General features: G+C 40.1%; 1 protein-coding gene across 4 annotated transcripts in view; it reads left to right on the forward strand.

Annotated features, from left to right (window-relative positions):
* Window positions 1-1,727: 1,727 nt before the first annotated feature.
* The window catches only part of SPI1 (Spi-1 proto-oncogene), a 28,018-nt gene continuing 19,368 nt past the window's right edge, over window positions 1,728-10,377 (forward strand). For 3 of the 4 annotated variants that reach the window (XM_053386146.1, XM_053386161.1, XM_053386170.1), the window contains exon 1: window positions 1,728-2,084. In XM_053386146.1, coding sequence (XP_053242121.1) covers window positions 2,040-2,084 — 45 coding nt within the window. In that variant the 5' untranslated portion in view covers window positions 1,728-2,039. The remainder of the gene's footprint in view (window positions 2,085-10,377) is intronic. The other variant, XM_053386154.1, reaches the window with a different exon arrangement.

A 10,377-nucleotide genomic window follows, 5' to 3' on the forward strand; every position in this document is an offset into this window, starting at 1 on the left:
TGGGGGCAAAGCACAGGGGGCTCAGTGTGGCGTAGTGGCAGGAGTGATAGACTGGCTCTGCCATTGCCCCTGCACCATGCAGAGCTCCCTGTGCCTCACCACCCTCCTTTTGGGTAAGCGGCAGCGATGATTGCCGCCAGGAAGCCAGATACGCAAAGCCACCCTACCTGTGCCACCCCACTGACCACTGCTGACTGCAACCATTGAGGTGGACCGAGGAAAGGTTTATCTGTATTGATCTCAACTGATTTGTAATCAGAAGGAACTATTGTGTGGTGTGAAATGTACCAGGAGAAATGCTTCATTTGATAGCCAATTACATTTTTTCTTTAGTGCACACCATTGGTCTGTCTCTGATCAGGTTCTGCTTATGTATTCAGCTGGTCGCTTCTGTAACAAGACTGCAATCTCTTTTCAGATGCGAAATTGCTTCTTATCCTGGAAGATTTGTTTTTCCACTCAGTTTCATTATTCAAGATACAGAGAGTAGGAATTTGATGAACATACTGGAATATACTGAAGAATCTCAGCCAGAAACACTAAGAGTCAGTTTCTCTCACTCACTCATGGTTACTAACAGATTTTGTATGTTGAAGTTGGAATCCTAAAAGGGATAATTTTCAGTGCAGGAAGGAGATAAAGGCATATAGAAGAAATGTGCCCCCCCCAAAAAAAAATTATTTAATGCATTATCTGAGGAAGAAACACAAAAGATCTCAAAGTCTCCTCAAAAGTTTGCATATGTAAAGACATGACATTACTAATTTAAACTGGTTTAACACTTGCCATGGAATTATGGGAGCCTGGGAATGGTAGTTCTGTGAAGGAGAACCAGTGCTTTTTTCTGGGGGGTCGCAGGGGTACACATACCCCTAAACACCTTGTGAATCTTTGTACTTTTGTCCATTTACTGTATTTATTTTTCCTGATTTGAAATATAAAATGGTGATTTTCTTGAGTCAAAATGAGAGTAACCCATAACATTTAATAATAATAAAAAAAGCACTGAGGAGAATTAATATTTTTAACAGATTTCAGTATCCCAAGCTGTCCCTACCCCCTTTTGGGGGATAGGGTGGGGAGGGAAACCATGACAGTTGAGGTGGCATAATTCAATATATACTCGCAGTGTAAACAGATAAGGTCTCACTCTTCATGGCTGTCCATTACGATTATGCAAGTTTCCCTCACCATTGTTTGTTAGCTCTCTGAGGAATATTTATTGGTGAATCGCCATATAAATTTAATAAATAAATATTCAATAATATTATTCAAATGGTTCCTAACAGGGCCTCACAGACCAAAGGCCTCTTTCCAGGTCTTAATACACAGTATGATAAATGTTAATTACCCATTCACCAAGTTTCTTTCTAAATTCTTGCACAATTTTAGATCACATTTTTTGTCTTTTATCATCCTGGCAGAACAGAATCACAGAAACGGGTTCATGTTCCTGAATGCATCCTATAGACAGTTGTTACAAATGACAGCCTGCCTAACTTGGTTATTCTGGAGAGAAGTGCAAATATCACAACATAAACTGATCATGGTTTCATCTAGAAATGTTATCTATCTGTACCAAGTTGCTAGTTCTTGCCTGGACTGGGCAATAATGTTTGCTGTTGGTTATGAAGCAAGTACCCGATCAGGCTGGCGACAGACTTCCTGTTAACAACACCACAACTCCTTAAATGTAATTTATGCAAACTGGTTGAAAGGCCGGGTTTTGTTCTGATGTCACACTGGGCTACAACAGCTCAAGGGCTATCTCCATCCTACAGATATGTAGTGAAATCAGGAACTTCAGATACGTCGAAGGGAAGAAATCACCTCCAGACCTTTTGAGGGAAAGTATGAAAACTAATTAGGGTCCTTCCTGTCCTGAGGTCAATCATTGCAAAGGGCCTTCAAGGAGTTCTGTTTTAATTTTAAAAACAGGATCGATGTTTTAATTTTTATTTATTTTTATTTTGTTTGATGTCTTTTTACAAAGCTGGATAACTGAAATTAGAAAATTAGTTCACAAAGAAGTTGACTGAATGTTGCAAACTTGCAAGATGGAAGGATTTTCCCTCATTTCCCCTGTGAGTATATGGCATTAATTCCAGTTTTGTGTCTTTGGCTTTGCCAACAGACTGCAGAACAAAATATGTATGATTTGCTGTTGAAAAAATGCCGTTCTTTTGTTATATATAATAATAGAAGGTTTTCTGCTGGCTCGTGGGTGTATAAAATTCATGATTTGTTATTTAATGAATGGATGGGAAGTTAGCATTTCCCCTCTGCTTCTTTTATCTTTTCTGCCTTTCACTGATATGACACCATACAGTATTATTTTATGGGTATAATAAGCCAGCAGGCATCTAGGGGGGGAAACTTGGCTTTGTGGTTGACTGTTGGGTTTTGTGTGATACTGTAGGTATATTGTAATCTATAGCTAAATATAGGTTTTGGTGTTACCATACAGTATGGTTTTAGGCGACAAGGGAGAAAACAAAATACAAAGGAAAGAAAGTTATGTTCTATGCATTTTAGGATTGTCCTCTCTTTTTAGGGACTGTATTTTCTTGTCAGTATCCGGATATTTCAGAGGAATTTCATATCTTTGTTTAGAACTCTTAGCTGTTACATTAAACAGAAGCAAAATCTCTTGAGCTCATCTGGTTTTCCCAACTCCTCCATCTTAAATGAGACAAAAGGGCAAGACCTTCCTGCTTAGGTTGATCAGATGGAATGTTCAGGGGATAAAAACTATTCTCTCTCTTTCCCCTCCTGCAGACTGAAGCATTCATTAATATTTTACTATATGCTTGTTCCAATATTCTTGGTTGTTTTTATTTTTATTTATGTTAATTAGTATCAAATTAATAATTAATTTGGTTGGCATTTATAGTTTTCTAAGCACACAAATGCTGTCTTATATATTTGGAGTAGATTTCATCCGTGCTTGGAAAACTGGCAGGCCAGAAGTCCACTGAAATACGACCCATTGCTAAACATGTTTTCTCAGAAATACGTCTTTCTTGATCAAGTGGGACTTCCTTGTAAAAATATTTAGGTTTGTAGAATTTAAACAAATGCATATTTAATTTCAAAGGTGCCAATGAATCTTGCTTAACTGTGTAGGAGTACATATTAGGAAAAACAAGATAAGCAAATTTGATTTTTTTCTTATCACCTGGCATAGGGCTGAGTGGTTGAGCAGGGCAGGCACGTTTTCAGTTGCACTTTAGGATGCAGTGAAAGTAAGTAGAATACTAAATAATTTTGGATGTATCTTCATCAACATCACCATCACCACTGTAAAGTAGTTAGACTATGTAGAATACTAAATTATTTGGCATATAAATGCATTTGCAAAACCACCCCTTAATAAGTCAATATGAACTACTTTGCATTATCTCAGGCTACTATTTTTGCACACTTAGAAGGAAGCCTCACTAAAATAAGTGGGCTTAACTTCTGAATAACCATGTGTAGGTTTGCACTGTAAAGTACTTTTATTGCAGAAGATTCTACAGGTTAATATATCTCATTGCACTATTTGCCAGGGTGGGAATACTCCATGAATACCGAGAGCCAACAAAACATATACCTAATACTCTGTGTTGCTGGTTTACTTGCCTACTTGGTCTTTTTTTATCGAGCATTCACCCTGATTTGTTTGGACAAATTTTGCATTGAAGTTATACCGCACCACTGTAGTTGTTTGTAAACTTACTTTATTTAACTTTGCTGTTCATGGAGCATTCATTAAGACTTGCTTGTGCACTGCAATTATCCCACACTTTCTGGTGCATTTTCCTATCACTTTTCTCATCACAAAAGTTCATGTTTGTTTTTGGTTTGGGTTTTTAAAAAAGCACTACATACACCATATTTGTGCAGCATCTGATTTAATCATACCCACAAAATAGTGGCAGTTTGGAAGTGGCCTTTGAGTATTTTTACAAAGGATGCTTGGACTGCAATTGTATGTACACTTATTTGGGAGTAGGTTCTATTCTATTCAGTGTTATCAGGTTGCAGTAACTGCTTTGTAATGTGGCATGTGCCATTTATGAATGGTACACAAAATACGTAGCATGACTTTTGAAAATAAAATGTACATTCTAGTCAACGTCATGGGCAAATGTCCCACCCTGGACTCCTCCTTTGGAAGGGTTTGATAGAAATTTGATAAATAATAATTTTTAAAAGTTCAAGCCATTCCTTGCTAAAAAGAAAAAGTTACAGAATGCTGAAAAATTAAATAATGCTTACTCAGTTTAAAAATGCCAAATTGTGGATAGTCACGAGTGCCAACTGTGACAGCTTCCCATGGAATGAGAACTGCATATTGGGATTTTCCTGATTTAAAGATGATTGGAGTTATATTCTGATGAGAAGTTATCTATAATTCATAACCCCCAACATCTTGTAGCTTTGCATGTATTTACCCTAGGTTGGGGTTGCAAATTCTTGTGTGTGTGTTTGTGTCCACGTTGGATAAGGCAATATCCTTTTTAACAGGATGTAACCAGAAGCAATCATGGGGGTATATGATATAACTCTTTCCAGTTAAGTGTTACTAAAGTTGCAGCCCTATGGACACTTACCAGAAAGCAGGGCCAGCTCAAAGCATATCACCACTAGAGGCAGGACAGCAAATTACACTCTCCCCCCAAGTCAAAGAAGTTAATAATACAGAAAGTTAAGTTAATAACATAAAACAAACCTGCTGCATCAGGCCAATGGCCCATCCAGTCCAGCATCATATTATCACAGTGGAAACAGCACTCAGCTCACCTGCGATTCCCAGCAACTGGTCTTCAGAGGCATAATGCCTCTGACAGTGGAGGTCAAGCATAGGCAGTGATCCCCTTATACAGTGGTACCTCTGGTTACAAACTTAATTCGTTCCAGAGGTCTGTTCTTAACCTGAAGCCGTTCTTAACCTGAGGTACCATTTTAGCTAATGGGGCCTCCTGCTGCCGCCGTGCTGCTGCCGCACGATTTCTGTTCTCATCCTGAGGTAAAGTTCTTAACCTGAGGCACTACTTCTGGGTTAGCGGAGTCTGTAACCCAAAGTGTTTGTAACTAGAGGTGTTTGTAACCCGAGGTACCACTGTACTGCATGAATTTTTATAATCCTTTTTTTAAGCCATCCAAAATGGTGGCCATTACTGCCTTCTGGGGGAGCAAGTTCCATAGTAATGCTATGTGTAATGCTATGTGAAGAAGAGCTTTTATCTGTCGTGAATCGTTCTACATTCAGCATCATTGGATGTCTATGACTTCTAGTGTTGTGAGAAAGGGAGAAAAAGCTTCTTAACCCACTTTTTCCATGCTATGGGTGGCCAATTTATTTTTCATCTGAGGCAGAGAATTCCACAAGCACCTTTCCCTGGCAATAAAAATGAACATGTCTGAAATCTTAAAAATTGCTATCCTTTCATGATATCCAGAAGGTAGCTGCCCAACGTTGATCTTTGGTAGGTTTAACCCTGCTGGAAAGTAAGTTCCACTGAAGTCACTGTAACTTACTTCTGAGTAAAAATGCATACACTTGGACTAAAAGAGCTGTATGGCTGCCAAGGCAGGTTTCATGATGTGCCATTACAATTTTTTAGCTCCCTCTAAAGATTAAGCATGTTTCTGTGCACTTTTTAAATGTATTTGTTGTTGTTGTTGTCATAGGGGCGTTTAAGTGGTTCTATGTGCACATACATGTAGAAATGTTATGAGAGAATTGTCAGTTTGCATAATTCCTCCTGGGGAGATACATTTTTAGAACCCTAAATATTTGTTGAAACCTGTTCACAGATTTTCACTGGAAATGGGACATGGACAACCAATTTCCATGTAGCGCCACTTTGGCTAAAAGTTGGGAAACAAATGTAACCAACAAATAAAACAAAGCATCTGAAAAAGCAAGCTATAGAGCTTGTTTCTGATTTTGCAATGAAACTCCTGTTTTGGTGCTAGTTGAGGGAACAAAAGTCTTTTTCTTTTTATAACCATTTCAGTCTTTAAAAAAGGGATGCATAAGAGAGCGAGGGCAAGGGAACGCCCATAAATTGTTCTCCACAATCCCGAGGGTATCTTTTTGACGTAGATAAAGTACTACAGGAAAGGACAGGATAAAGCACTTGAGGCTTCTCTGTGGGAGGGGGTGTAGGGATTTGGCTCTTGCACCTTCAACAATTGAATGACAAGCTATACCTGCTGAAATCCCATCTTTTACACAACTATTAAAAGTGCAGCACCTCTGTCCTCTTTTTTACCTGGCCACCCTAGTCGCCAGTAACACATAGGTGCAAACCCTGCCTTTCCAAATTGTTGCAGCCCTAAGAAAATAACAAGCTCCAAGCTTTCTGCCATAGAAATGCAAGGTTAATCATACAGCCCTAGTGTAAAGCAACCCCATTGTATATTAGGGCAAGAGTGGTTCTGCGTATTCCACTGCCAGGTGGCCGACATGGCTCACAGATACCCTTGTTGAAGTAGGGTAGATAATATAGTTGACTGGAGTCTTCTGGGGTGGGGTCCTGCCTTTTCCAGGGATATTCCCCACGCTCCCACTTTTATTAGGACATGAATATCTTCATTTCCCCAGGACAGCCCATCTATTTGTCATTAGACCTTACAAGGGTCCTTTGCCACGCCACCTGTCAATGATTAGGGCCAGGGTAAGGTGACTGGCCACAAGCCACACATTTTGAGGTACCATTAAATAGCAGTGACTAGTCAATAGGAACATAGGAAGCCGCCTTGTACTGAGTGAGTCCACTGGTCCACCTAGCTCACTGTTGGCTACACTGACTGGTATCTCCTCCAGGATGTCAGGAAGGAGTCTTGCCCAGCCCTACCTTGGAGATGCTGGGCTGGTAAAGGTAAAGTCCAGGTAAAGTCCCTGACAGTTAAGTCCAGTCACGAACGACTCTGGGGTTGCGGCACTCATCTTGCTTTACTGGCCGAGGGAGCGGACGTTTGTCCACAGACAGTTTTTCTGGGTCATGTGGCCAGCATTACTAAGCCGCTTCTGGCGAAACCAGAGCAGTGCATGGAAATGCCGTTTACCTTCCCGCTGGAGTGGTACCTATTTATCTACTTGCACTTTGATGTGCTTTCAAACTGCTAGGTTGGCAGGAGCTGGGACTGAGCACTGGGAGCTCACTCGTTGCAGGGATTCGAACCGCCGACCTTCCGATCGGCAAGCCCTAGACTCAGTGGTTTAGACCACAGTGCCACCCACTGCGCTGGTACATCCTCCTAATTATTTAAGTTTATGTAGTACTATATTTTAACACCATTGTATGAGACATTTGGCTTTCCCCTGTCAGGCACCAAAATGCCTTGGCCAGACTGTGGCTGGGTCACAAACCAGAGTAGTGGCTCAGTGTTAAAAAACAGTATTGCCAGCAAAGCTCCCCAGGCTTCTCCTCATCTGCCTTCTCATTTGCCTTTCACTGTTTAGTTAATAACTCATTTGTTCACTGGGGCTTTAAAAAAAACACCAAGCAGAAGTTGCTCCCCTTGTTCTGCTGCTATTTAAATGTTACTTATATTTTTTTTAAAAAATGCTTCAGTTAATTTTTTATTTTCCTTTATTTTTATTTAATGTATTGTTTTTATTGCAGAGCTTAATGGCTGGTTGCATGTTGCCCTTTGGCAACTTCTTGGGAAGATGATTTTGTACCTATCATGCAAATGAAATCTAACTAATGTTTTTTGCTTCATCACTGAATCCTACCTTTCCCTGAGAAGATGTTTGGAAGTGCTGCTCATGCAGTCAATATCACATGCTCAAAATGTAAGACTTAGCAGGGAAGAAAGAAATCCAGGACAAATGATGAGAGATGTGAATAATAAATAAATAATATCCAGAAGCCAGGGAGGTTGATATGCTCCGAGAAGGAACATTTAATGTGATCTTCTAATCCTTTCTAAAAACCATACAGTTATTTTGTAATTCTTTCCAAGGAAATGAGGTTAGGTCTGTCCGTTAAACCAGCCTCAGCTGTGCATCACGGGGAGTCATGTTGGGTATTTCTGAATCATCTGCCAGAGAAAATTCATATCATAATTTAAAATAGCAAGATTAAAATGTGGTGCATTTATGGAGGAATTGGAATTGGCTGTATCTGGAGATGGACAAATCTCTCAAGTTCAGCTCTCCAAGTTTCTCATTTTTCAGTTTTTGATTCAGTTCTCAACATTTCTGCAACAATGTGTAAATTTAATTTTTTCATGAAAATTCATCAGCAAATCTTAGTGCAAATTTCTCCCAATAAACCTATTTTTGTATGCAGTTTTGACTAATATACAATTTTGTGCAAGCAATTTCCCCTAATATAATGCATATTGTATTCTTCTTTCACTAATATATGCATTTTATGCACACTTTATCCTGGTAAGGTAAAGGTAAAGGGACCCCTGACCATTAGGTCCAGTCATGACCGACTCTGGGGTTGCGGCGCTCATCTCGCTTTATTGGCCGAGGGAGCCGGCATACAGTTTCTGGGTCATGTGGCCAGCATGACTAAGCCGCTTCTGGTGAACCAGAGCAGTGCACGGAAACGCCGTTTACCTTCCCACTGGAGTGGTACCTATTTATCTACTTGCACTTTGACGTGCTTTCGAACTGCTAGGTTGGCAGGAGCAGGGACCGAGCAACGGGAGCTCACCCTGTCGCGGGGATTAGAACCACCGACCTTCTGATCGGCAAGTCCTAGGCTCTGTGGTTTAACCCACAGCGCCACCCGCGTCCTTACTTTATCCTGGTATATACACTTATTAGTTCAGATTCGTTTCCTGGAGAACCTCATTACAAATCTGAAGACGTGTGAATTTTGAATGGTAGTTGTGTTTCAGTTTGCATATTATTGTTATTTTATATGGTAGGTTCACCTTTAGATGTGAACAGAATCAATTTTCTCCCCAGCTGTATCAGAGGTTGCATAAGTCATATATTGTTGCCACTCACTGTCTCCCATAGTTATGATCTTGACTAACGTTCAGATTGTGCCCTAAAAAAGTCTTCTATATTACAATTTATCTCAGTGCATAACAACTGACCTGCAGACAGATACTCTTTAAAAACATACAGTCACAAGTCATTCTCGTAGCTATTGGGGGCAGGGAGCTAGCTGGGGTTTTTTTGCCCTGGGTGAAGTCTCCAGAGGGGCACCCTTGAGGCTCCCAGCCTGTGTAAGCAAATCTGCATGGGTATGTGTACCAAATTGGGTATCTGACCCGGGTAAAATAAAGCCTAGTTTCGCCCCTGCACAACATAATATGGGATTCCTGTCTGAAAGTTTAAGGACTACCAACTTAGAATAGTGGTAGAACAACTAATGCCAAAAATAAAGTGAATCTGTACTATAATGATTTATGCACTGATGTGAATCTAGGAGATTTATGCAGCATGCAATAGAGCTAATTCTGTGGGGAGGGGCTCAGCGCTCCTGAAAACAGGATTGACATCAAAATAATAACTCCAATTGTACATAAGAAAATAGGAGCCTAGGAAGAGACCTTCTGGATCAGACCAAAGGCCTATCTAGTCCAGCATTCAATTCTTGCAATAGTCAACCAGAAGTTTACTGTCTCATGATTAACAGCCATTGAGAGATTTTTCCTCCATAAATGTGTCCAACAATCTTTTAAAGCCATCCATCATGGCGGCTGTGTCTATAGTCTTGTATTCTTGTAGCTCTGTAATCTGGTGTATGAACTTAAAAGGCTCCTTCAGCAACAGCTAGGATGTTCTCACTGAGTAGCCTCCCAGCTGAGTAACCTCCACTATGAACTTTTTACAGAGTCACTTGCATTCCAGTTCATTTCCTTGCCAGAATGGCTGCTTGTGCTGTTAATAAGGCTTACGATGAAAGAAAGAAACCTACAAGATGGTTAAGCGTTTCACCTTAACTCTGCTTCTTAATGACAACAGGGTCATATGATTTACTTTACTGTTTGTCACCGTAATGTACTTTATGGGGGGAATACAAGCAGACCCCACCAAGACTAGAAATATAAGCAAAGAATCGGGGGGGGGGATGGGATGCAGGAAGCACAGTTGGTGCAACAGTTCAAAGCAAAAAACCACATCAAGCATTTCTTTCTTTCTTTTTTTGCATTAGAGAAAGTAAAATCACATGGACTTTAGAAAAGTATTATCACAATAGGATGCCTTCTAGATATATACTTTCTTGTGATCTGTATAAGAACAGAGATTTAGCTTATGGTAGGAGATGGCTGTTGATCTGCAAGGACCAAATATACCATAAATACATATTTGTGTTTAATATGCATATTTTTCAAAATGCAAAAAGCCACAGGCAGGAGCCAGGCAGATAAATGTTTGAGACTGCAACATATGTGGAGGGAGTGTTT

The sequence above is a fragment of the Podarcis raffonei genome, chromosome 1 (genome assembly GCF_027172205.1).
Source record: "Podarcis raffonei isolate rPodRaf1 chromosome 1, rPodRaf1.pri, whole genome shotgun sequence".
Classification (NCBI taxonomy): domain Eukaryota; kingdom Metazoa; phylum Chordata; class Lepidosauria; order Squamata; family Lacertidae; genus Podarcis; species Podarcis raffonei.